Genomic DNA, 27,902 nt, shown 5'->3' with positions numbered 1-27,902 from the left:
TTGGTTGATATCCCTCAGTGCACCCCCCACAACACAATACAACTCACAGTGAAGACAGAAAATCCTTAACCCAATAAATCATATTAACAAACACCCAATCCTATTGCACCAGTGTGAACATGTTACACATTGCGCCGGCCCTGCAAGTCAGCGTACTACACAGTTACAATGTTATTTCGCATTCAGGAGTCTGACAGACCAGGGATAAAAACTGTTCTTCAGCCTGTTTGTGCGGCTGGCTATGCTTCTATATCTCCTTCCCGATGGTAGGAGGATAAAGAAGTGCCATCCAGGGTATGAGTCATCCCTGAGGATTTTCCTCACTCTTCTAAGGCAATGAGCCCTAGATATCTCGTCTAGTGGTATCAGAGGACAGCCCAAAAATTACTAAATTGTAGATTTTGGATTAGAAAGATATCTGGAGAAGCTTTACCAGCAGCAGCAGCAATCGAAGAAAAGCTTATGGCTTTGCTACTAGCAAAGCCATAAGCCAAAGTCTATCTATTAGTCTTTATGATCTGCAAACTCTCAAAATAGGCTTATAGCTGGGTAATCCTTATATATGAGAATAATAGTCTTTCCCAAACAGAACTGCATAAAGAAATATGTAGCAGCACATCCAGAATTAACCCTAATTGACCAGCCATTTCTGTGCACTTGCTTCATGCTGAAATAATAGGGGTCTAACTTCTTAATCATGACAGGTTTTAAAGTAACCAGTATAGTTTTGAGGAGATGAAGACTTTCTGATCTATAGTAACATATGTAATGACATTAACAGGTTAATGAAACAGCATGATTGTATAATGTCTAGAGACATGCATTAATGTCTCTGATAATTTAACCACAGAGAAAAACAAATGCTCTACTTTTTTCTATAGAAAAGAATGTGTTATCATTTTCTATGAATCAATATGAAAATATTGAACAGACTGTACTAGCTATAAGCCCACCCTCCCTCCCTGTATGTATGTATATGTATATGTATATGTTTTTATCCCTGGTCTGTCAGACTCCTGAATGCGAAATAACATTGTAACTATATGTATATGTACACACACACACACACACACACACACACACACACACCTTTCTGTAATAAATTTCCTAAGAGACTAAAAGTAGTAACAGCACCAATTGTTAACTTCCTAGTTCTGACTTGGAAGCCTACAGTCAAATTGGCCTTATTGTAACATAGCACAGCACAGACTGACTGAAGCATCTTATATACATTTGAGGTGTGTGCACATGTGCGGTGTAGCTGACCTGGGTGAGGGCTTGCATGCCTGCAGAGAGGGCTCCGCATGCCACCTGTGCCACACATGCCATAGGTTCATCATCACAGTTCTATGAGAATGCAGAGAACATGCTTTTAAAAGCCTGACCATTGGACCCAACTAATAATAAAAGAAAGCTTGGACATAATTATTCAGTTCTAAACAACAAAATGAAGGAGGATCCAAAGTTCATTGTTGATTTTCAAAAATATTGAAGCTTCCCAAAGTCAATAAAGCAGGGGAGGTATAAAGCAGTCCAATATCCTTAGAATGAAGGAACTCATTGCAAGACAAAGCACTTTTATATTAGCAAGAAACAGAAAAAAATAATAATTCCAGCTAGCTAATGAGCCATTGTGGGATTGCAACTAGAAGAAAATAAAATGCATTTGTATTTCATTATGTGAAATGAGACTGAAATATTCTAATCAAAAGGCAAATACCCCAGAACATATTCACTAGAGACAAGATTCCTAAAATTCGGTGGTATCCAGGTATGGAGGATTTTTTTGGTATTCATGAATTTCACTTTAAATACATCACTAAAATATTCTAATATCACTACTTTCCTGAATATCATTGGATCTTTCATTATACTAATGTAGATTGGAGAATCACTGGGGTGGGGAGAAGAGAAAATAAACCTTTGCTTTTTTTCCCCTATGAAGATATCAATTAGAAGTAGGGTTTACATTAACTCATTCTTTTTGAGAAATAGACCAAGGGTTTATTGATCTTTCACAAATATACCATATAGAGTACCAATGATGTTGGTTAGGAACAGGTCATCAAATAGATGAATTTAGCCTGGAAGTATTTGCATCTACCCAGCTGAGATTTATTCTGGAATAGTGATGAGATTTTTGTCAGCATTCCAGATGAAAAGCATGTGCTTAATTACTGAAATATGTATCCCATGCCAATGAAGAGGAATCCCAAAAGCAGATGGAGAAGACCAGTAAACTTTCACTTTAATCTCTTTTGAATATCAATAATATTAAGAGCCAAGCAGTTGAGGTACACATGAATTGACTGATTATTCCAGTTCAAAATTACAGCAGAAAGTTATAATTACAAAGACACCGTTGATTAGAATATAATACATTCTTTAAGAAAAAATATGTATTCTTCTGTTAGAATGCTTTTCTCTGTTCTGAACTGATAAAGAGAACAAATCATTAAAAATATACACCATCAAATTGTACTAGTTTAAAGTCATTTAACTAAATAATGTTTGCATTTCCAGAGCCAAAAAGTATTTGCTAAGCTTCCAAAGCAAATTGTATATCATCTAGGTGAGTCATAGTAAGCATTTTTTTATTTTACAAATAATAGCACTTCTGGGTAACTGCATACCTGGAGAAAGTAGGAAATCCCCTAAATGCACCTGGTTGGTGAATCTTATGAATAAAATTAAATGTAGCATATGAATATCTAACAGCAGTTCAGGTGAAAATATAAAATGACTAGAAAAACATAATTTAGAACAACTGCAATAACAATTGTGTTTATTACAGATAATCCTGATGGCTATTTGACAAATGTAATTTAATATTTTGAAACTTCCAGGCATACAATTCACACAATGGAATGGCAAACAGTCTACAGAGAAGAAACTTTAGGAACAAAACTGAAATGATTGCAGTTCAGCCGTTTGTAGTTGCTTCAGGCAAAATTGTGAGATACCTTCTATCATATATTAAGCACCGGGATACAAATTATGCTTCTTGATTCTTAACACCAGAATGCTGTAGAGAGAAAAAAATCAACAAAAAATGAGTAATTAATTGTGTGAGTTAATCATAACTTCAGTTCAAGCCGCTTTTCAAAGTATGTGCTCAAATTTAGGATAAGGCCTTGAGAAACAAGAACCGGCACTGCTCAGGCTAGGCAAAACCACTGAGCAGCCCTATCCAAATCTCAAGATTAGAATTACAGGCAGTCCCCAGGTCAAGAACACTTCCAATTCTATCTTTAGCTCAAATTTGTATGTAAGTCAGAACTTGTACTTACAAATGGACTGCCATTTTACTCCCATTACTAAAAATGGCGAATGGCATTGTCCTTCCTCAAGCTGACAAACCACTGAATCATGAATGCTGAAGACTGCTGAAAACACATTGTATATTAAGAATATGCAGCCACAGCAGTTTCTAAAAGCAAATTATTCATATGATATATATATAACTTCTTTCTTACATGTACTAAACCAATTTATCTAGCTGCAATAAAGACTACGAAGCTCCTCTGTTAACTGGTTCCTGAATGCAGTCTTGTTTCTGGAAGAATCAAGATTTAACCCGAGCCTGATTTGAAATTTGATCACACAGCACTTCTTACTGCCACCAATTCCACTCTCTAATTTCTCCAAAGCTTTTTAAAATCACTACACAAATATTTTCATAGATGACGTTGGGGCGGGAGGGGAAACAGACATGCATGCATCTCTTACAAACTATCAGTAGTCTGTCTAGGTGACCAAAAAGGTCATTCAGACAGCTCTCCATTTCCTGAGTGGCCACATTGTCTGAAGTTATAAGAAATCCTTCACTTTTTCACTGAACAAAAAGCCAAAAGGAGCTGTTGGCCCATTTGCTTACCCATTTATATTTTCAATTATACGTTTGTGTACATTTTTCCTGGGCATATTTTTCAAGGAAAAAAAAATTGAATAATTGTAAAACAGCTCCAAGGCCACCAAGTGATCTTTTATCTATGGCATTCAAGAACCCCTGTGAGTTAAAATGGTGAAAGGATATATTTTCAGTGCTTGAGAACCAAGACTATGGATAGGGAAAGATGCCTTCTCTTCCAAAGCCAAGAGGTAAGGTGAAATACCAGTTGCTGTCATGTCATTCCCTACACTTTTTACAGAGGCACAGTACTACATAGGAAAGCAACTTTCCTCCCAGTTTAAATAAACTGGAGTAGAACTAGTGACCACATACACTTTAAAGGACTATATAGGTCCAAATTCTTCTGAAGCAACACAAGCTTTCAGATGTTGTTTTGCATAGTGAAGAAACTTCAAAGGGCTCTTCATTACATGGGACAAGACAGACTTAAGCACTTTATTGGATTGTTTTTATCCTGCCTTTATAACTAACTCAAGACAATAAACATACATGATACTGCTTCCTCCTCCCATTTTCCATTTGGAATGAACTGGGCTGAGAGAGAATAATTGGTTCAAAGTCACCCACTTTCTCTTGGTTTCTAAGCCAGCAACTTCACCACTACACCAATGTGGCTCTCACTTCACATCAAGTCATCTCCCCACTTCAACTCCAACATTTGTCTTCATTAGGAGAGTCTTCTCTTTCACACAATACACTTTTTTATTCAAAAATTGAATATCTGGTAGCCTATGCATAACACCCAGGTACTGTTTGATTAGTGATTTAGTATTTTCACTATTTGATTATATACTGAACAATATGCTAAAGGCTGTATTCAGGGTTTTTATAAAGCTTCAACTCTGTTCTTAATTTTGAAGACAGTCCAGACAGACAGACAGACAGACAGACAGACAGACAGACAGACAGACAGACAGACAGACAATTTACTTCTCAAAATTTGCCAGCATAATTTTACTTATTGGCTAAAATGTCTCAGGGCATTTAAAACAGGAATTTAGTATACTGTATATGGTGAGATATATTAGTTCAAATAATACTTTGTTTACTCCAGAAATGAGGTCTTCAGAGATCTATTTTTACCAGAGACATCATTATGGTTAAAAAGGAGCTTAAAATTCACACTATAGATGCATCTCTGCAGAATGATTTTGTTTTGCTTAGGGCCATAAAGTTAGTCTCTTGGTATAACTTACTTAAATATATTCTGAACCCATAGGATTATCTCGTCAGAATTAAAAAGTTCATTTTGTGAAGTGTACTTATCCTTAAACTAATAAAACTAAACTAAATTAAACTAAACTAATTGATGCCTCCTACATTTTGGAAGGAAGGTTTACCAAGATCTCTGGTTGTTTGTGTTCATTTGTGAGCTAGATCTGGTAGGGATTCTTTTTCAGTATTTATTTAATCGTCCTTTGTATCTGGGAAATCTACATTATAGAATTCTCCTAACTCCCCTTTTTATTAAATGAATTATATAAATTGGGATTCCGTTGTTCACAGTGGTAATCGCCTGTGTAGCAGAGAAGCAAGATTCATTTTGTTCCATTAACATGTTATGCTGGTTTAATATAGTAACCATGGCTTTAAAGCAGCATATTACAGATTCAGAATAAAATGTATTACAGTACATGTATGGCCCACTTTGTGTGCACATACCTGTGTACCAAGAGCTATTATAGTTGTTTCCTAAAAAGAGGCAGGATCTGCTTCATTTAACAACTAAGTTACCATCCCAATTTGGGTCACTAAATGAGAACTACTTGTAGCCTCACAGTTCCAATCCACAATAGGGGGCTTCCCAGAAATTTACATTTCCCAGAAAACATGTCGACATTGAGCAATACAGTGGTTGCCAATGCTTACTGAAGCTGAGCAATTGTATGACTTTCAGCTGAAGGTGCTGCTAGTATTCACCATCAAGAAATGTTTCTAGAGAGGACGGAATGCATTTGGATGGGATTCAATGGTGACAATGCAAGGTGGACTCACATTGGAAGCAAACAAATAAATGGGGCAGCATGTGTGCTCTGCTGCAGAATATAAGACCCAGGAGTTAGGCAAATATGCAAGGTGCTGATGCAAAGCCTGAGACAATGGCAATAGAGCACATATTTTCTTAATCTATAAATCTTTACTGTTTGTTTCAAATATCTCACCTAGCTCGGATAGTTTGAACCATATTTTTTGGACTATAAGATGCTCCGGACTACAAGGCGCATCTAGCTTTGGGGGAGGAAAACAAGAAAAAAAATCTGCCTCTGCCTCCCAGCAGTTGGCCTCCTTGCAGCAATCAGTAAACAATCTGGTCAGCTTCAAGACAGACTGATTTAGCACCAACAGCTGATAGGCAATTGGATTTGCCTCCTGGAATACTCTCTATCAGCTGTCCCAGGCTGTGGGGATTGCCACCGCCAATTGCTGTCATCACTGCCCATTGCTGCTGCCACCTATCATTGCCTTTGTGTGTTGCATTTTTGGCCATGCATCCCATTTTTGGTCTCCGCAAGCTCCATTTTTGGCCTCTGCAGGTCCCATTTTCAGCAGTGGGGATAGGCAGCAGTGGCAGCAACCCCCACCACCTGGAACAGGTCAAAAATGGGGTGCATAGAGGCCAAAAATGGGGCACAAGGAGGCTAAAAACAGGACACACAGAGGTGGCAGCGGTGATGGGTGGCAATGATGGTGATGGCGATCCCACAGCTGGGAACAGTTGATAGGTGTATACCAGGAGGCAGATCCAACCACCAATCAGCTGCTCATGCTAAATCAGGCTGTGCTGAAGCTGACCAGGATATTTGCTGTTTGCTGGAATGAGGCAAGTTGCTGGAAGGCAAAAGCCAAAGGGTAGGGGCCAGTGGGTGGGCAGGGCTTCAGCAACATTTGCTCTATAAGACACACAGACATTTCCACCCACTTTTGAAAGTGGGGAAAGTGTGTCTTAAAAACCGAAAAACATAGTAATTTATTTTTCTTAAGAAAAAGGCCTTCACAATTCAGGTTGATTGATCTTGGATCCTATTATTGTAAAGGAAGGAAAAAAAGCATATCTTTATACATTTTTTTCTGTATCATGGCTACTTTGCGGGGTCCGTTGTGCTGTTTGAGATTGGTTATTTTCTTGCAGATGTTTCATTACACAACTAGGTAACACCCACAGTGCTAGAAGGAAGTGAGGTTTGCTTTGTACAAGTTGTCAGCCCTCATGCTGACATTCACGGGGTAGCAGCTTTCCTGCGGCAATGCTACCTCCCAACCTCAGCAAGGGCTTCCATGCCACCATCGCCAATGCCGCCAATGCCGCCAATGCCGTACCCACTTAGCCATGCTTACACACCACCAACACCGACGCTGCCACTAATGCCGCTGAGGCCGCCATCGAAGCCCTTCCCCTCATCTCTCTGATGTCGGTGGAGCCTGTTAGATCCTCCTGGACAGTAGCTGCACTTCAGAGCCTACTCTGAAGTGTAGTTGCCTGCTCTGAAGTAACTCTTCTACTTGGATGCAGCTGCCTACTCTGGAGTAATTCTTCTACTTGGGTGCAGCCAATAAGGAAGGGGCAATGATAATACTGAGTGGGGGTGTAGCTGAAGATCATGGTGATTGGTGTTGGTGATTAGGGGTTTCATTTGAGTAATTGGGTGGATGTGTGGGTGGAACTGGGTGGGATAATGGTATGTCTACGGTGATGGGGTTAACTGTTAGAACTGACTTGGATTTGCTTATCTTTGCATCATAGTCATTTAGTGCTGGTTATCACGTAGTTTCTTAGATAGAGATACAGTTTTCCACCAAACAAACTGGCTCTCTGTTTATTTTCAACATGAACACCAAACGTGACCCAAGTAGCTTGCCCTGTCAGTGTTGGTGGGAGAATTCTTAGTAGTTCCTTGGTTGGGGTATTGTTTACTGCTTGTTTGTATATTTGATTTTAATCATGGTATTAATATCTGCTTAGCTGGATGTTAATTGCTGGTGAGGAAGTGTTTGGTCGTTTTGTTTCCTTTTTAGTTTTCTGATTGTCTCTTTGCATGTATGCAGATGTTTATGTGCCAGACTTCCAGGAATTATCTAGTTTTTTTGGACTTAGCTCGGTCAAGGATGCTCACAGTTTCTCAGTTGAAACTATGGTTAACTCTGTTCAAGCATTGGACAATTAATGAGTTTTCATCATGTTTTCTGATTTCCAGTTGAGTCATAGATACCCTCTGATAGTCCTTTGCCTGTCTAGCCTACATTGCAGGATTTACACATGGAGATGACTCCTTGAGGTACTTCTTGAGGTACTGAGTCTTTTAGTTTATTTAAGATGTTTGGGAGGGCTTTAGCTGGTTTGCATGCTATAGAGATGCCATGTGCTTGCAATACTCTGTTGATTGTTTCTGAGATGTTTTTAATGTATGGCAGTGTTATACTTTTCATAGCATGGGTGTACTGTAGTGGGTTGAGTGGTCAGGCATCTTGTGATAAAGTTTTGAAGATATCCATTTTGTTCAAAGATGACAGTTTCCCTTTCCTGATGTTCAAGATTGTTCCAGTGAGGCAGGGGCTCATGTAAATCGTGTTCTTACACAGCTCTCTTTGAGGTTGGGTTGTTATTGCGGTAGTGGGATATTTGGTTAGTACAGGTTTCACAAACAAGCTAAAAGTATAGCCTAGTTTGCCTCCATTATCTCTGATGATGATGTCTAGGAATGGTAGTGTGTTGGGGTTTTTTTCTTCTACTGCAATTTTATTCCTTTAAAGATGTTGATAGTTTCATGTGTCTTCTCTACTTGACCCTCTTTTATTATAAAAAAGGTTTCATCTACTTACCAAATCCATACTTTTGATTGTATGCATGAGGGTACAGTGGTTTCTAGACATTGCATTACAGTCTCTGCTATCAGTCCTGAAATTAGTGTTCCTCTGATTTGTTGGTATATTTGTTCATCAAACTGAAAGTAGTAGTAAGGCCCATGAGGAGGTCCATGATTCTGGATATTTCATTCTTAGTATATTACTCACCGGAAAGCAACACCCAAAGAAGCCGAGCTTAACACCAGGATTAATATCAGACCAACAACCAAGCAAGGAAGTATCTAAAACACAACCAATCAATCAGAATAGAGTTAGAAGGGACCTTGTAGGTCTTCTAACTCAAGCAGGAGACCCTATACCATTTCAGATAAGTGGTTGTTCAGTCTTTTCTTAAAAACACCCAATGATGAAGCATATACAACTTCTGAAGGCAAACTGTTCCACTTGTTAATTGTCCTCAGTATTAAGAAGTTTTTCCTTAATTCCAAGTTGTTTCTCTCCTTGGTTAGTTTCCATCCATTGTTTCTTGTCTTGTCTTCTGGTGCTTTGGAAAATAAGTTGATCCCCTCTTCCTTGTGGTCGTCTTTCAAATAATGGAATTCTGCTATCATGTCACCCCTAGTTCTTCTTTTCTCTAGACTGGCCATACTGAATCCCTGCAACAGTTCTTCATATGTTTTATATCCAGGCCCTTAATCATCTTAGTTGGTCTTCTTTGCACTTTTTTTACAAAGTCTCAACACCTTTTTTGTAATTTATTGACCAAAACTGGATTCAGTATTCCAGGTGTGGTCTTACTAAAGATTTATAAAGTGTTATTAATACTTCACATGATTTTTATTCTATGCCTCTGTTGCCAAGGATTGTAATAGCATTTTGCACTACTGGTGCACACTATTGGTTCATGTTTAAGTGATCGTCCACTAGGACCCCAAGGTCTCTCTCACAATTACTGTTTTTGAGCCAGGTTTCACCTAATCTGTACTTCTACATTTGATTCTTCCTACCTAGGTGCAAAACCTTACTTTTCTCCACATTACATTTCATTTTGTTGGATAGGATCTATTGTTCAAATCTCTCAAGATCTTTTTGGATCCTGAGCTTGTCTTCTGGGATGTTGGCTATTTCTGCCAACTTAGTGTCATCTGCAAATTTGATGAGTTCCCCTTCTATTCCCTCATCTAAATCATTTATGAAGATATTGAAGAGTACTGGGCATAAGACAGAACCTTGTGGTACTCCACTGCTTACTTCCCTCCCTGTAGATGTAGTAGCATTAAGCATTCATTGAGCATGGTTTGTCATCCAGTTACAAATTCATCTGGTGGTGATGCTATATTTCCCATATTTTTCTAGTTTACCATGAAGTACTGTAGGTTGTGGTCTACTTTGTTGAATGCCTTGCTGAAGTTACTGTATGTTTTGGGTAGGTTGGGCTATAGTTCCTTTTTGTGTGAAGACTGATGCAAAGAATGAGTTAAGCAGCTCTGCTTTCTCTCTACTGCCTGTTACTTTCTTGCCATCTTTTCTCTTTAGTGGACCAACTGTTTCCTTTATTTTTTTCTTGTTATTTATTTAACAATTTATTTATATGTTGAAATAAACTTTTTTATTATTAGCCTTGCCTTTTCTTAAAAGTCTAAGAAGCCAAACTTATGTTGACAACACCAGTTTTTAAGACAGTGGTTTGTTTCTAAAATTCTTTGCTCCCTCATTGGATATTGGCCTTTTATTCCAACACTGGGCAGACCACTTGTACATAAATAGAGCAAACCCCACTCTCTTCTATTACTTATGATCTTACCTAATTGTGCAATGAAATGTCTGCAAGAAAATAACCAAGCTCTAAGAGCACCAAGGACCCACAGTTCATCCCTGAACTACAAATATTATATTCTATTGGTACATGGATACTTTTATATACCTGTATCATGTCTGCATTTCTATTCCTTTTAATAAGCCCAGATAAGGAATTTGTTACAACTATTCTTTATGAAAGTTGTTCTCTTCTGCAACTTTCCCATTTTTTAAATACTAGCATTGCTTCACTAACAGTTGGTGCAATTTGGCATTATAAATTGCTATGTTCAGTTCATAAGTTTAATTTCAAACAAAAGCTGTAATTTAAGTTATAAAAGGGCAATACAGCCTCCATATTCATATACTGGATTTCAAAAACATACCTTTGGCTTCCATTTTAGCTTGTTGGAGTTCTTCCTCTTTTTCCTCTTCAATTATACATTCTTTTTCTATACATTCTAACTGTGTTTCAGGCAGCACATTCTCAGTTTTATTAACCCACTCCTTGGGGGAAAAAAATCACCAACTGATTACCATGATTTCTTAAATGGTATCTTCCAGGCATGTTAACTGGTAATAAAAAGTAAAGTCCCTTTGGAACTAATATTTGATTTCTAGTGATGTCATGCTCATGTCTATGCAGATGTGAGTGATTTGTCTTTCTTTGTCTCCTTCCAAGATGTATTTCTGACTTCTTGATTGAACTTATATCCTTTGTATGTCGAGTCTATCACTCACGATCTAAGCAGATTTGCTTCAGTTTAGCTTTTTTAGACAAGTCAAGATCAACAAGGTGCTGCTACTACATGGAATATTCAGATAGCATAGCCTTCCCTAATCTTTGATCATTTTTGTATGTATGTACAGTATGTATGTATGTATTTTTATCCTGTCTTTACTGTTTTTATAAATAACAAACATGCTCCTTCCTCTTCCTATTTTCCCAACAACAATAATCCTGTGAAGTGAGTTGGGCTGAGAGACAGTGATTTGCCCAAAATAACCTAGTTGCCTTTAACATTTGACTACAATTCTTAACAATTGTGATCATTGGACCTAAAGTGCAGGTTATGTGAATCATAGTCTAAAATGTTTATAATAATCACAAGTCTTCTAGCCATGGTAAAACTAATGAGATCTCCTTGGTCAGAGAAAATAGCAACAGTTTGGAAAGTATCATATTAAATATGTCATATTTATATGAAATAAAATATTAATATTAATATATAAACATATTAAATAAAAATAACTGTTTCATTTATGGCACAGTTCAAAATGTAACAAAAAGAAAAATGTTTATCACTATTAGAAATAAACTTTCAGAACATACAAACATTTATTATGACTGATAGCACTGAAACACTGAAACACTGATCAGGGATGGGTAAATTTTGGCTTCTTTCAGTTTCTCATTTTTTGTGAATATGACCAAATATAGGTGTTTATAGATTATTTTTATCAGATTAAGAAATTTATGAGAAAAAATATACCAAATATCCCCAACTTTACCATGCTTTTGATCCCAGATTTTTTTTTACATATTTTATGTAACAATGATAGATGAGCAACATTGACGCTAATACTTAATACATCAATTCAGGGGTTTATTCAAAGGGATGGAGTATTATTTCATATTGATAATACCCTTTCCTGAACATAGTGATTCTTGCTGTCAATGACTGAATATGAAAAGTAATGAATTAATTCACTACCATAAAATATGTGGTATATTTAATTTTTAACACACACACCAGAGGTGGGTTCCTACCAGTTCGCACCTATTCTGTAGAACCAGTTCGTCAAATCTACCGAACCGGTTAGAAGAGGTTCCACCAGTGGACCTGGAAAGCAGGCTACAGAAGAGGTTCCAAAAAATTTTGAAACCCACCAATGGCAAGGATCTTGTAACTTGACAGCTTTAAGACTTGCATGCTTCAATGCCAGAGTTTCTGAATAGCTACTTGGACTGACCTAAGTACTAATTCATAATTTCATATCTGGTCACATGGGTGGCAAGCCACCCCCACAAAGGAGGCCACACCCACAGAGTAGGTTCCAACAATTTTTGAAAAACACACACACACACACACACACACACACACACACACACACACACACACACACATATATATATATATATATATATATATATATATATATATATATATATATATATATATATATTTTCAATGCACATATATATATGATTGTTTTCATATATGCATTGTTTTATTGGATAATCATATGCTACCCAGAGTAACCTTAGGTAAACTGGATGGCCATATAAATATAATTCATAAATGTTAAATAAAAATAAAACTTAATTTCTTGTTCACAACAACTTGCCAATACTGCCAGCAGTTACTTAGGATGAAAAATTGGATTACCATTAGGTAAATGAATAATAAAATTAAGGATCTCCTTTAACCCTGAACCTTTCCCCCATTCCCAAGGTTTCAAAGGACATTTTGATTTCTTGTCATTGAAATTGATATTCTTTGTATTTCTACTTTCTCTTTAAAATTATGAAAAATTTCACCTACATCCTCCCATGTTGGTACAACTGGTATGAAGCAGTTTGGATCAACAGCTGCATGCAATCAATCAAGCTATCCAAACAAAATAAACAAAAATCTGTTCTGAATTAACTTGCTCTGCCTTATGATATCTGAGACTACTCAGATGCATATCCTCTATTTTTTATCTATTGAGACATATCATTTGTCCCAGTAATTGGTGCATCATATTAAGAATATCATACAGCTTAATAATTAATACTTTTGGTATAAGGTCACTAGGGCTAGAAAATCAGTTGATGGCACATAATCAATCCATTTAGTTGTATCTATTTTACATATTTTAATTCTACTTGTCATAAATTGATGATATTTGTTTTGGTTATGTCATGGTTTTAATTGCTTTTTTTAAAATTATGAACTGCCTAGAATGCTTCAAGAAAGGAACAATCCAAAAATAGTTGTACAAATAAATAAATAATCTCTGGCCATTGCAAGATATGTGCAAAATAGCTTGAAGATATCTAATCAATCTACCAGTTCAAATAGACTTGTAAAAGCTAGTTAGTTGTCAGGGAAATCAAAAAAGTGGGATTCAACATTCCATAATAACTTACCTGGAAGTTTCCATTATGATTCCTGAATAAATCAGAATATACATTTTTAGGATCTGGTATATCTGGCATTAAAGTTTTTCTAATTCTGTAACCATTTAAAAGAAAAAGATTAAGAAAAATGATTAGAGAAAATGTGAGCAATATATTCCAAAAAAATAGACTACTTCTGATAAATTTTCAACCATTAACATTTATTTTACCCCTTCCATAATTTTTTAAAATTTAAATAAACGACATATTTCTACAGTTTTACGGTAAGAAGAAAAGGAAGTACAACTTTCAGCTGAAAAAGTGAAAACATGTAAAATTCTAAAGCTAGTAATTTTAATAAGATTTGGAATATCTAGCCATTCACTGAACAATTTAAAGATCTGGGATAGAGTTGATTGATAAGTTCAGAACTGATGCTATTAGCATAGCTGTGCAATCATATCTGAAACTGAACAGGACTTAAATGAATTTCTATAAATGAATTAATCTCTTTACAAATACTTCATCATAGTAAGCATGCTACTGTAGAAAATTGTAACATGTTTACTATGATAAAGTACTGTATTACCAAGAAAAGAAACAGTATCCCACTGATAATCTAAACAGAGTTTAGATAGATAATTTTCAATTCTTCAGTTTACTTTCAAGGAAAAAGTTTAATCTGATTTAAAAGTATGACAACAGTACTTCTCTATATGCTATTCTTGTTTAAACCAAACTTATCTTTCACTTCTATTTTACTTCTTTGGAACTTTAAACTTCCATCTATCATTGGATGCTGAGTCAGTTGGGGATTTATAATGAAGGGAAATACAATATTTCAATTTTATCCAGTGAGAATGAACTAAAGTCTCACCAGATACTGATTAATTACAAGCATCTGTATACATTCCCTGCTATTGTCAGTACATAAATTGTCAACAAATCTGTGTGCTTGATTTGCAAATATTATAGGACTTTATTTGAACTTTCTCTTTCTGTCTCCTTTCCTTCCACCCACCCACCCCCTGCAATTTCTTGCTGAGGGCACTTTTCTAACTAACTTCTTCTTTTTGCACTGTGTTCAAAATAATTCCTCTTTCAAAAATTACTTTATTTCATCTGTTTTTGAACAAACTGGCCTAATTCACAATTCCTAGCCTGATATGAATCTTGGGACATGGTTATCCTTCAAATATTTCTCAACCCAAAATATGCATACCACAATGGGTATCTTAGTGGAATAATGCATTCAGTTTAAAAGTGACATTTCCTGGGAAAGGGAGATTCAAGACAGTGCAACATACATTTGCTCCCCATTGATCTCCATAATTGCTTAGGTTTTATAATCATAATAAAAGGCATTGTTACAGTAATTGACAAAGAGTTATAAAAATAAGCATCACATACTTCTTCAGTCTGCAGATATAAAGCAGAATGGCCGTCATGATTAGGAGGCCAGCCATCACCAAACTTGATTGGAGAATAATATTTAAATCTGGATTGAAGTCATCAGCTTCACAGGAATCTTAGGGAAATCACACACAAATGCAGACACAGGCACACATAGACAAAACGTTGAAAGTATTCTTTAAGGGATTAACAAAAGAAACATCAGTTCTGTTTAGGTATATTTTTTGCAAGTATTGTCTTCTAAAAAAGAATAAAACCTGAAAAGGCTTTATAGAGGATCTTCAATGTACACCAGTCTTAATATTGCCATGTTAAAATTTCATGGTAATACATTTTGTATTTCACTAGAAATATTCTGGTAAAGATATATGATGAAAAAGAAACCTGAAGTGACCTTAAGGATGCCTCATCACAGCTATTGCTGTAGCTACAAAAATAAGGCTTCAACCTGAAAGCATTTGCTCTTAGTTCATGTTTGGGTTGTTTTGTCACCCAAATAACATGAGTATATATTCAACTGCATTTTATTACTAGCTTGCAGTTGAATACCGAGACTTGAAAAATGATTTTCCAAACTGAGAACTGAAGGCACCTCATTATCGAATGTGGTTCAGAGTAAATATTACATGTGCTTCAGTGGTGGGTTGCAGGCGGTGCGCCACAGTACGGGTGTACCGGAGCCGGCCTGGAGCACCAGGTACTGTTCCGGTACAGTGCTCCGGAGGGCCCACCCGCCCACCTGAGCTCCTTACCTGTCCTTTAAAGCCTTTGGTGCTTCCGCACACATGCATGGCACGTACAGTGCCTGCGTGACATTCCGCCTAGCAGCTGGAGCATCGCAGAGGCTTGCGGAGGTGTCGCTGGCAGGTACGATGCATGCGCGCACTGCATGCATGTGCGCACATGCTGCACATGTCCATGTGGACGACACCGGCCCCTTTTCAACTGTACCAGTTGGAACGGGATCCGGAACCCACCACTGATGTGTTTATGTAATTAATTTTGTAAAAAAAAAGAGAGATCCACCCTTTTTCTCTCTGGAGTAAGTCCCTCTGCCATTCAGAAAACCCAGTTTACATGGCACAAATAAGGAGATTAAGGAGCAACAGATTCGCAGCCTATCCACAGAATTTGTAATACATCTCAATTGCCAAGCCACTCCAGATTGCTACTCACATGAATTGAAAGCTTGAAGAAAGAGATGGACACACTAAAGGGCTACAAGCAACATCCTCTCCCTAACCTTTAGGTCTATTCTAGTATTGCAAAGGTATTACATTGGAAGAGAATTTCTTTGTGTGCCTGTTGTCTGGAGTACCTCGCAAGGCTGAGACTATGACCCTGGTAATTACACATTTGTGTACATAAATAAATATTAAACATCAAATAATTATTGAGGGAGAATGATAACAGGGAAGTAATATTTAGCAATTTTTACCTATAGAACTGCCATTTTTCCAATGAATGTTTGGTCCCCATTCACTTGAGTAAGGAGAACTACTGCAGGAGAATCTTGCTCTAAACTGGAAGGAATAGCACTTCTCTGGATCCAAACCTTGTATTTCAAACTTGCAGCTTTCATTTTTCCTAAACTGAATGGCAAGAGTGGCAGTCATTATTAATTTTGTTCACTGTATACATTTCCTGGTAGATATGTGAAAAAACTGAGATAATATAGCAATGCCTTTTGAAATAAGCAGATTATTAGAAAGATTCACTCTGTGTCAGATGCCAGTAATGTAAAACGTTAAATTCTTCATCAGTCTCATTTATAATTCAGTCATTTGCACCACAATTCAAAACCTAATGAGAATTATAGACCATAAAACAATTAAGCACAATTTTTATTTTAAGTTTCCATCTTTGTAGTTTTACATTAAGAAGTATCTGGGTAACAATTTGCAAACCTATGGGGATTTTTTATGATCACTGTAATAACCCCAAAAAATCATTATGAGATTTATTACATTACTATGAAACCTCATAGAATTTTGGAACATATGAGCTAGAAGACACCAGGTGATCTTCTACTCACAAGCTCCAATCAATGTAGCAATCTACTACTAAAATATCCCTGGCAGGTAGAATTTGAATTCCAATCCTTTAGAAATTCTTCAGAAAAGTGAATGTTCACCAGTGTCCTAGGCAAATTATTCTGCTTCTACAGAATCCCGAAATTCCTCCTAATATTCACCAGAGGTGGGTTCCTGCCAGTTCTAACCTCTTCTATAGAAGAGGTTCCACAAATCTACAGTGCCGTTTAGAACCGGTTCCAGCTCCCTCCCCCCGCCCGTCCGCATATCATCAAGATGAAGAGTGAGAGGAGGAATTCTGGTAGTTGAAGTCTACAAGTCTTAAAGCTGTCAAGTTTGAACACCCCTGGGTTTTTTTTTTCTAAAGGGTTAGGGGTGCAAGTGTCTTGCAACTTGACAGCTTTAAGACTTGCATGCTTCAAATGCCAGAGTTTCTGAACCAACATTTTGGTTGCTAAGCAAGAGCGTTGTTAAGTGAGTTTCACCATATTTTACAAGTTGGCCACTCCCACCCGGTCACATGGCTGGCAAGCCACTCCTACCCAGTCACATGGCTGACAAGCCACTCCCACAAAGCAGGACACACCTATAGAAGAGGTTCTAAAAAATTTTGAAACCCATCCGTGATGTTGGAGTTGGAGTTGGAGTTTATTCAATTTGTAGGCCACCCTATTCCCCGAAGGGACTCAGGGCAGCTGAATAAAAGCCAAGGGAGGGGAAATTACAAAACGTAAGCCAGGTCTTCACGGCCGTCCGGAATGCCCGAAGGGTGGAGAGGGTCCAAATCTCCATGGGGAGCTCATTTCAAAGGGCCGGGGAAGCCACAGAGAAGGCCCTCCTCTGAGTAGTCGCCAGCCAACATTGGCTGGCAGATGGAATACGGAGGAGGCCTAATCTGTGGGATCGAATGGGTCTGTGGGAGGTAATCAGCAGAAGGCGGTCTCTCAAGTACCCAGGTCCAATACCATGTAGGGCTTTATAAGTAATAACTAGCACCCTGAAGCGTATCCGGAGACCAATAGGTAGCCAATGCAGCTCGCGGAGGATAAGTGTAACATGGGTGTACCGGGGTGCACCCACAATCGCTTGTGCGGCTGCATTCTGGACCAGCTGGAGTCTCCGAACACTCTTCAAGGGCTGCCCCATGTAGAGCGCATTGCAGCAGTCCAGTCTTGAGGTCACAAGGGCATGAGTGACTGTTGTAAGATCCTCCCGGTTCAGGGAGGTGGACCATTGGTGCACCAGGCACACCTGGGCAAATGCCCCCCTGGTCACAGCCGACAACTGATGATCTAAAGTCAGCTGTGGGTCGAGGAGGACTTCCAAATTGCACACCCTGTCTGAGGGGCGTATAATTTCACCCCCCAGCCTGAGAGATGGAATACTAAGCCAATTTGTGGGAGGAAAAAACACAAGCCACTCGGTCTTGTCAGGATTGAGAGCCAGTCTGTTCACCCCCATCCAGACCCTGACAGCCTCCAGGCACTGGCACATCACGTCAACTGCTTCACTGAGTTGGCACGGGGCGGACAGATACAATTGAGTATCGTCGCATATTGGTGGTATCCTATCCCGTGCCGTCGGATGATCTCTCCCAGAGGCTTCATGTAAATGTTGAACAGGAGGGGGGACAGGACCGACCCCTGCGGCACCCCATAATTAAGGAGCCTAGGGGTCGACCTCTGTCCTCCAACCAACACCGACTGCGACCTGCCCGAGAGGTAGGAGGAGAACCACCGAAGAACGGTGCCTCCCACCCCCACCCCTCGCAGCCACCGCAGAAGGATACCATGGTCGATGGTATCGAAGGCCACTGAGAGGTCCAGGAGAACCAGAACAGAGGCACGGCCCCCATCTCTGGCTCTCCAGAGATCATCGGTCAGTGCGACCAAAGCAGTTTCCGTGCTGTAGCCAGGCCTGAAACCAGATTGGAAGGCGTCTAGATAATCGGTTTCCTCCAAGGACCAACGGAGCTGAGAGGCCACCACTTTCTCAACAACCTTCCCAACAAAGGGGAGGTTGGAGACTGGACGATAGTTATTTAAAATGGCTGGATCCAAGGACGGTCTCTTCAGTAGGGGTCTCACCACTGCCTCCTTTAAAGGGGGGGAAAGACTCTTCCCAGAGAGACATGGTCACAATCGCCTGGATGCAGCCCCGTGTCATCTCCCTGCTGTTTGCGACCAGCCAGGATGGACACGGGTCCAGTACACAAGTGGAGGCACTCACTGCTCCGATGGCCTTGTCCACTTCCTCAGGGGTAACAGACTGAAAATCAATCCAACAATGGCGCTCAAGACCCTCCCTCGGTACCTCGACTGGCTCTGCGCAATTGGAGTCCAGGTTTGCCCAAAGCCAAGCCACTTTATCCGTGAGGAATTGACCGAACTCCTCAGCCTTACCTTGCAAGGGAGTGCCCGTATCCCTCCCTTTAAGGAGGGAACGGGCTATCCTAAACAAGGCGGCTGGGCGTGACTCAGCAGAAGCTATCAGAGCAGCAATATGAGTTCTTTTTGATGTAGGCTCTGATGCAAGATTTTAATGAGGCTCGGTCTGACATGGACTTACTGGCTCTCCAGCGGCGCTCTAGGCATCTCTTTTGGTGCTTCATCTCCCGGAGTTCCTCAGTAAACCAAGGAGCCCTCCTGGATCCACTGCCGCGGATCGGCCGTAGAGGCGCAATCCAGTTAAGGGCCCCTGCCGCCGCCGAGTTCCAAGCAGTGACCAGAGTCCCAACTGAATTGCGGGCAAGAGTATCAGGTATAACACCAAGCACCGTCTGAAAGCCCATAGGGTCCATAAGGCGCCTGGGATTGAACCACCTAATTGGTTCCTCCTCCCTACAGTGGGGGATTGGCCTCCGGAAGTCGAGCCTCAGTAGGCAGTGGTCTGACCATGACAGGGGCAGGATCTCGATGCCCCTCAGACCAAGATCACAACTCCACTGCTCCAAAAGGAATACGAGGTCAAGTGTGTGACCCGCTGAGTGGGTCAGGTCCCGAATTACTTGGGTCAAGCCCATGGCTATCATGGAAGCCATGAACTCCTGCACCCCATCAGAGTGCTCACCGAGTGAAGGCAAGTTGAAATCCCCCAGCATCATAAACCTGGGAAACTCAACTGCCAGCTCGGCTACTGACTCGAGGAGTGAGGGGAGGGCTGCTGCAACGCTGTTGGGAGGCAGGTACATTATCAGCATGCCCACTAGACCCCCCTGATCCAACCTCACCAGCAAGGACTCACACCCAACAAGCTCCAGAGCAGGGGTCCTACGAGGAACTAACTACTCTTGGATAACAACGGCCACTCCCCCACCCCTTTTCTGCGGTCGCGGCTGGTGAAGCACCTAAAAACCCTCTGGGCACATTTCGGTGAGGGGGACTCCTCTCTCCAGGCCCAGCCAGGTTTCAGTAATACATGCCAGGTCTGCCCCCTCGTCTAAAATTAAGTCCTGGACGAGGGGAGCCTTGTGAACCATAGACCTGGCATTTAGCAACATGCTAAATTTAGCAGCATTTAGCATGTTAACCCTTAATGCATCTTTCCATTTCATTTCAATCTGTCATTCCACGTCCTGCTGTCCATTTCAACAGAGAACAGTTCTGTATCTGTTGCATATGACAGACTTTAAATATAGGTTAACTGCTTTTCAACATCCTCATCCCCTTTACCTTTGAATCTATGTCAGTGTTTTTCAACCACTGTGCCACGGCACACTAGTGTGCCGTGACATAGTGTAAGGTGTGCCGTGGGAAAATTACTTTATATATAGTCAATATAGGCACAGAGTTAAATTTTTTTAACATTTTCTAATGGTGGTGTGCCTCGTGATTTTTTTCATGAAAAAAGTGTGCCTTTGCACAAAAAAGGTTGAAAAACACTGATCTATGTTACAAAAAAATCCATATTACACATACCCAATCTTCATCAAGTTCACTCTTGTACTGAAATTCCAATTTAAAACAATTTGGAAGAAAAGGTGGCTTATATTCTATGATCACTTTGTCATGTTTCCAGAGGAAAGTTACATTTTGAGGAGATTTGGGCTTCACTGGAAAAGATGAAAATAATTAGTACAGATTGCAATTTTTCTAGATGCTCACAAATTTGCTTTTAATTTTTTAATGCTTATTACATTGCAAGAATCCAAATGTTTAATAATTTTTGTAAAAGTCCCTTTTGTTTATACATTAATATTTTTATCTATATGAATTATAATAATCTTTTAAATATATAAGGCACCAGGTTTTACTACAAAATTTAAAAATCCAGAATGTTGCAGGTGATCTGATAGGGCAGTATTACGTCTACTGGAAATATAAGATAGGAGCAAAAGTAGGTTAATAATATTTGCAGCTCATTAACTTTTTTAAATTGATGATTTCTCTGTGGTATGTGCTCTTGGTTATGTTTAAAAATTCTTTTTTTAAAGGAAGCCCTGATGCTGAAGCAGGATGTTATAAAGCTGCTGAAAAAACAGTATTTTATCAGGTATTACAAGGAATTACGAAGAAACCACAATTTCTTGTTTGTAGGGCATGAGTAGGCAACAGGTTAAATTGAGTGATGTCTAAAGGAAGTCAAGGAAAATATTCATTATTAGATTTCTCTCCCACTTTTTCCTTCAAAATTGTATTCCAGGTGGCTGGTAATCCTTTCTTCCCATTTTGTCTCACTTAGGAATACCTTTCTACAGTCAAGAATTAAACTTAAATTTTCTTCATCTAGTTCATAAGAGCCCTACATTCCTAGGAACCTTCAGCCCTTCAAAATTGTAGCCACTGGAAAAGATATTATTCAGATTTCAGTTTTACTTATTGTGAAAGGACAGATCTAGCAATTTCTCAGAGATGATCAGTCACGCAAGCAGCAGGGGAGCACAAAATTTGTGCATGTGATGGATTAGGTTGCGCACATAAATTCATTGCTTCCCTATGCACATACACTGCCCACCTCCACCCCTGCCAGTCATAAAGGTTGGGGACCACTGCTTTAAAGGGGGAAAAGGTTATTTTAATGAATTTTCTTACACTACCTCAAATTTTCTTGAGTAACAAGAACTCATTAAAAACTCAATCATTTCTAACTCAGTGAAGAACTGAGAAATTTTTAAAACAAAAACTCCGGAATTAATCCAGCAATTAAGTCACATTCTTATGACTGCTTACCATATTTTTCCTATGAAATATGAGATCAAATTACAAATGCTACTATTCATGCAATTACAATTATATCAAATGCCAAGTACTCCAAAATTAAATTTAAGGCCATTTCATTGGATTTCTAATAGATAAAAATATAGACTTACAGAATTTCATGCTCTCCTGTTTAAAATCCTGGTAAAATTCCTTTGTCCCATTTGTATCTCTGATAGAAATATCAAATTCACGTCCTTCAATTTTAAAAATACAACCAGTTTTGTATCCACGATCATGGACATACTGGGCACACTGCTTCCAATTCTGTTTGTCAAATCTAAAATTGAAATAACAATATTAAATGGTAATATGACTGCAGTTTAGGTGTGACCATAAGAAAGAGATCCTGGCCTCTGGTATCATACAAAATTATCTTTTGAGAATCACAGAAATGAATATTTTTAGAATATTCCTATTTTGAAAATACTCTATTCTCTATCCTACAAAATATTCCTATTATTTTGCAGCAAATGTTGATTTCTCTATTGCCCAAGGAATAAACTTAAGAAATTCCATGCCATCTGAAAGAATTAGCTTTTTCCCACCCTGAAATACAAGTTCTCTGTTTTGGTAGGCCAAGATTTTGTAGGCCAAGTAGTTTTTTAAGGTTTTATAGGCTAAGTAAAGAATACTAAGCAATTCATTGATAATTTGCACAGATATGTTTATGTTTATATTTATGTCTATGTCTATGTCTTTCTCTCTCTCTCTCTCAATATTGAAATCTTCGTTCAGTTTGGTATGCTCAAATCATATTAAAATCAGCTATTTAATCAATAAATTCAGTTTCTACAGTGAAATAATATAGATTCAACAATGTTAACTTGCATAAAAGAAAAGACAGGGGGAAATAAAGCCAATTCCTTGCGCTATTGTCAGTCTTTTTGAAATATGAAAAGTCAATGCTGACTGACTTAAATATTTGAGAAGGATGGACTTCTTAGATTCACAAAAGTTTCCATCTGTTCTCTTCTTTAAAAAATGGCAATAGCAGCAAAATGCCAGGAAGGTACAATGATATTCAAGTGTTCTGCATATATTCTTATTGTTACAGCTGGTACTGTTAATTTTCTCTGCCAATGAAATCCTTACTGCTCAACAGCACCATATAAGCATGTTTCAGAGGTTAAGTTTGAATGTGGTAACCTTTTGAACCACATTCTGCATGACATATAATGTCTCCGGTGTAGTGGGGAAAACCCACACAACCACAGAACTGCAATCACCAGAGATTCCTTTGACTACACGCCATTCTTACATGCAAATTGCTAACATTTATCCTTAGAATAAAATCCTGCAGAGCGGAGGAGAAAAGGAAAACAAAAATCCAGTACTGTGTTTCCAACTGTCAGGACAGTTTACAGATCTGTAGTATAATAAACATGTGAAAGCAAAATCAGTGGGGATAACAGCTACTTCATCTGTTTTCTAAGGCAACAAGAATTCAGCAGTAACGAGCTTTTCAATTTAAGTGCAAAAACAGTACATAAAGTGCAATTACTAGGGATGTCCACAGGGAGACCAAAGTTGTCAAGACAGTGATGGCTTTGACTCTGTAAATGAAGCCCTGTCCTCAAGCCATCTCACTATATTTATGCAAAACCAACACAATCACTAGGTTGTTTTAAAGATATAATAATAGCCATAGTGGATAAACTTGATTATTTTTTCCACTGCCTCTCTCAGCAGCACTTTAATTCCTCCAATAGAATGCTGTATAGGTACTCCCCAACTTACAATCATAATTGAGAATCAGACTTTCTGTTACTAAGCAAAGTGGTTGTTAAGTTGTTAAGTTGCATCTGATTTTATGATCCTTTTTTGCCAAGGGTAGTGAGCAAATCAATGCAGTTGTTATGTGAATCATGGGATTGTTAAATGAATTGAGTTTTTCCCATTGATTTTGCTTGTTAGACGCCAACTGAGAAGGTCTCAAATGGCAATCACATGATGTCGCGATACAGCAACAGTCATAAATGCAAGCTGGTTGCCAAGTGCTCAAGTTTTGATCAGATAACCAAGGGGATGTTGTGACAGTTGTAAATACGAAACCAGTTGCAAGCCATTTTTTTCTGTTGTAACTTTGAATTATCGCTAAATGAGTAGTTGTAAGTCAAGGACTACCTGTATGCAAGTCTTAATTTTTTTCCCCACAGGATGGGTGTTTGCAAGCTGCCATTCCTGCTGTCCCATTTGTACTTTTTTTTTCAGCATCTATTTGCCCATCATTGGTACATAATATTGCATTCTTGTTAGTACTACAAAAATATATTTTCAGATAGTTCTGAACAGAGTGTTAGACCTGTGCATTAAAGAAGATCCAGTGAGATCAATAGTATTGGTCTCATCATACTTAGATTTTAAGTTAGTAGAAGTGTCAAAAATACAGAATGTTTAGCCAACGAGATAAAAATTGTATCTGGACTTTTTTCAAACTAGAATTAACAATGGATATTTGTGGAAGTCAAATTAGTATTCACTAATCAGTGTCACAATTCAGAGAGGTTTTTTTTTTAAAGACACATTTATTTCTTTATTTATTCCATTCAGTTCCATTTACATCAAGGTCAGTCTTCTGTGGTCCTATCGCAAAATTATGCCATTGAAATTAAATTAATGATGTGTCTGCTGCTCCATTTTTTTGTTTTAAATAAAATGTAAGTAAATGTCTGAGAGTCCCATCATATCAATGTCATTGTGTAAAAGCTCTAAAGGATTTAAAAGAATGAAAAATGGAGGCCTAGCAGTAAAAATATTCTTCTAGAAAAAAACAAAAGAATGAGAGAAAATAATGAATAATACCACCATATGCATTGTTTTTAAAACCCTAACTTATTCAAAGAAATATCTAGCATTAAACTTAATAATTCAAAGGAAGTCAAATTTATTTATTTATTATTAAATTATTTCAATGATACTCTTTCAATAATACTCACCTATAAAATACCATAAAGTTTCCGCCAATAAAACTTTCTATAGGATCCCACAAGATCTTCATCTGCTCATTATGGATATTTTGTATTATATAATTTATACATGATTTGTCTTCATCGTATGCATAATCTGGTTGATCATAATGAAAAATAAAACATGACATTTGTGTAATAAAAACTGTCTGCAGATTTTATTTAAAGATTCTCTTGCCTGACCTTTTTCAATAGTAAAACTGTAAGAAATTAGAACCCACCCTTCTCCTAGAAGAATGAAATACTTTGGGAAATGTTTTAAAAAGCAGAATATTATATTTCCCCTAAAAGAGAAATAGAAATCTTAAGGGAAACCAAAACTCAGAACCACAGTTCCCTACCCTCAAGCAGATACTAAGACACAATAGGAATGCAGGGATGTGCAGTCAGGGGAGGCAGGGGAGGCAGGGCCTCACCAGTGTCATGATGAAAAGAAAAGAAAAATTAAAAGGAAAAAGGCAGAGGTAGTTGCTGCCAGAGTCACAGTGGATGACTCTTCTTAGTGCTAACTGCAGGGGGAGGTGAGAGAACTACGTGCCTCCTTTGCATAAGGAATTTTTTGCCTTTTAACCCCTGCTCAGAGTTAAGCAAGGGTAAAAGGTGAAAAATTCCTTATGCAAAGGAGGCACGTGGTTCTCTCGCCTCCTGCTCTGGCAGCAGCAACTCTTTCCTAAGTTGCCTTTTTCTTTTTACATTTTCATCATGGCGGACAAGAGGAGAGTTGAAATCCTCTGACACAGCTGGAAAAGATATGTGGGTCCGAGGGAGGGGGCAGGGGGGAGGAATTCAAAATTATTTGTAAGTAATTGTAATTTGTTTTATTATAAGGTGTGTGTGTGTGTGTGTGTGTGTGTGTGTGTGTGTGTGTTTCCCGCCTCTGCTGGTGCATGGGCTGGCACTTTTTTATTTTTATTTTTTAAAGCCATGCCGCCGCCTCGCCATAGACCTGCTGGCTTCTGGCCATACAGCGGGTCATGTTGTATGGCCGGGGTGGCGGCATGCACTTTAAAGTGCCGGTGGGCTATATGGCCGGGCCCGGAGTGGTGACATGCACCTTCTGCTTGACCTAGTTGGATTGGTAGAGGCTCATGAAAAAAGCAATCACTCAGGTACCAAGTACCAAGCCATACAGGGGTTTTGTATAGGGTTTTATAGGTAACTAACTGTACCTTGAATTGTACCCAGAAACATCCGGTAACTAGTGCAGATGGAAGAATCATGTCTAAGATTTCTCAATTTCAGTTTCTTTCAAGGAGAAAAGTACCTTGACATGTTTCAGGTTAATTTCATACCTACTGATCAGAATATGTTCTGTATTTGATCAAACCATATAACATGGCTTGAGTGACTTAATCCTTAGTCCTTATTTTCTGAGATCTAATAGTTTGAAAAAAATTGTAAGTGACCTTCAGAGTGCTTTCTGTCAGTCTCCACCACTTTCCACCATTCAAATACAATCAGAAGAAGGCAGCAAAATAAATGCCAAGTCAACCTGAAATTAAGATAAAACATCCTTTTCCTTGGGACAAAGCATTTGGGAAGTCGGAAAAAGATTTTTACGTTCTGCATAGTGCAGAACTGAAAAGACTGTGAATACACCTTTGTGGTTGAGTTTTGGTGTTAGAGAAGAGTCCTGATAAATTTGTTGATGGCCAAGAAAATAAACCAATAATAAACCAATAAACCATTGGTTTATTTTCTTGGCCACCTACAATATCCAACAAATATCCAACAAATAAACCAGAGTTCCCACTTGAGGTACAACTAACCAATATCAAATTATCCTACTCCCAACACATTATGCAAAACCCCAGCTCTCTAGAAACATTTCTAATGCTAGGAAGGAGGAAAGAAAGAGAAGAAAGCAACAAATAGCAAGGTGAATGGACTCAGTTACAAGAGAGATGAATGCACAGTTGGAAGACATGGAAGAACAGATTAGAGACAGACTGTCAGGAAGAAAATCTATCTATGTGGTCCCTAGCAGTCAAAGATGATTTGATGGCAGATAATGAATCAATCAATCTTTAAAATGTTACCTGTTTCTTCTGAGTCTTCCTCATCAGAATTTCCAGGGGGGGGACATAAATCTTCAAAAGAAGTAAGTAAGAGTGATTGAAAAAGAAAAACCCTGTGCAACTGCCATATAAATGGTTCACTATTCCTAATATGTGCTAATAGATTTTTTTTTCCTGTTTATAATAATTTTTGTTTTATAAAATGGATTTTATAATAAGGTAACAAGAGAAAGTTAATACAACTTTAAATATCTTAAGGTATTCCAAGAAATCAATGATACTGGTCATTACAATTTTATATCTTTCTTTTAATTAGAAGCAATGCATTAATCCAAACTTAATCATAGAAAATTTGAATTGAATTAATATACTAATTTCAATCCCATTGGTTTTAGCAGGTTTATTCTGTATAAAGGCAAAACATGTTTTATGTATTTATTTTTAATTAACTTAAAGGCTGTCATAATTATTACGTGCATAACAATAAAAAAGATACAAATTAACACTAACATTGGGCAATAACACTAAAATATTAATAATCCGTGTTTAAGAGATAATAGACAAATTTATGCAATCTAAAAAAAATAAATCAGCTAAAATTCAAATCAATATATGAATAATAAATTATCCTGCCACAAAACCTGCTGGAAATAAA

At 38.2% G+C, this 27,902-nt stretch overlaps 1 protein-coding gene across 1 annotated transcript in view; it reads right to left on the bottom strand.

Moving 5' to 3' along the window:
• The window catches only part of CRLF2 (cytokine receptor like factor 2), a 46,708-nt gene extending 21,447 nt beyond the window's left edge, over positions 1-25,261 (bottom strand). The window contains exons 1-7 of the mRNA XM_032226882.1: positions 25,200-25,261; positions 22,374-22,540; positions 20,983-21,116; positions 16,471-16,624; positions 15,030-15,147; positions 13,650-13,734; positions 10,900-11,020 (exon numbers count right to left, since the gene is read on the bottom strand). Of these exons, the coding sequence (XP_032082773.1) occupies positions 10,900-11,020; positions 13,650-13,734; positions 15,030-15,147; positions 16,471-16,624; positions 20,983-21,116; positions 22,374-22,540; positions 25,200-25,261 (841 nt within the window). The remainder of the gene's footprint in view (positions 1-10,899; positions 11,021-13,649; positions 13,735-15,029; positions 15,148-16,470; positions 16,625-20,982; positions 21,117-22,373; positions 22,541-25,199) is intronic.
• Between the last annotated feature and the right edge of the window lie 2,641 nt (positions 25,262-27,902).

The sequence above is a fragment of the Thamnophis elegans genome, chromosome 11 (genome assembly GCF_009769535.1).
Source record: "Thamnophis elegans isolate rThaEle1 chromosome 11, rThaEle1.pri, whole genome shotgun sequence".
NCBI classification, from domain to species: Eukaryota; Metazoa; Chordata; class Lepidosauria; order Squamata; family Colubridae; genus Thamnophis; species Thamnophis elegans.
Note: the sequence above shows the minus strand (reverse complement) of the source record. Positions and strands in the feature narration are given on the sequence as shown.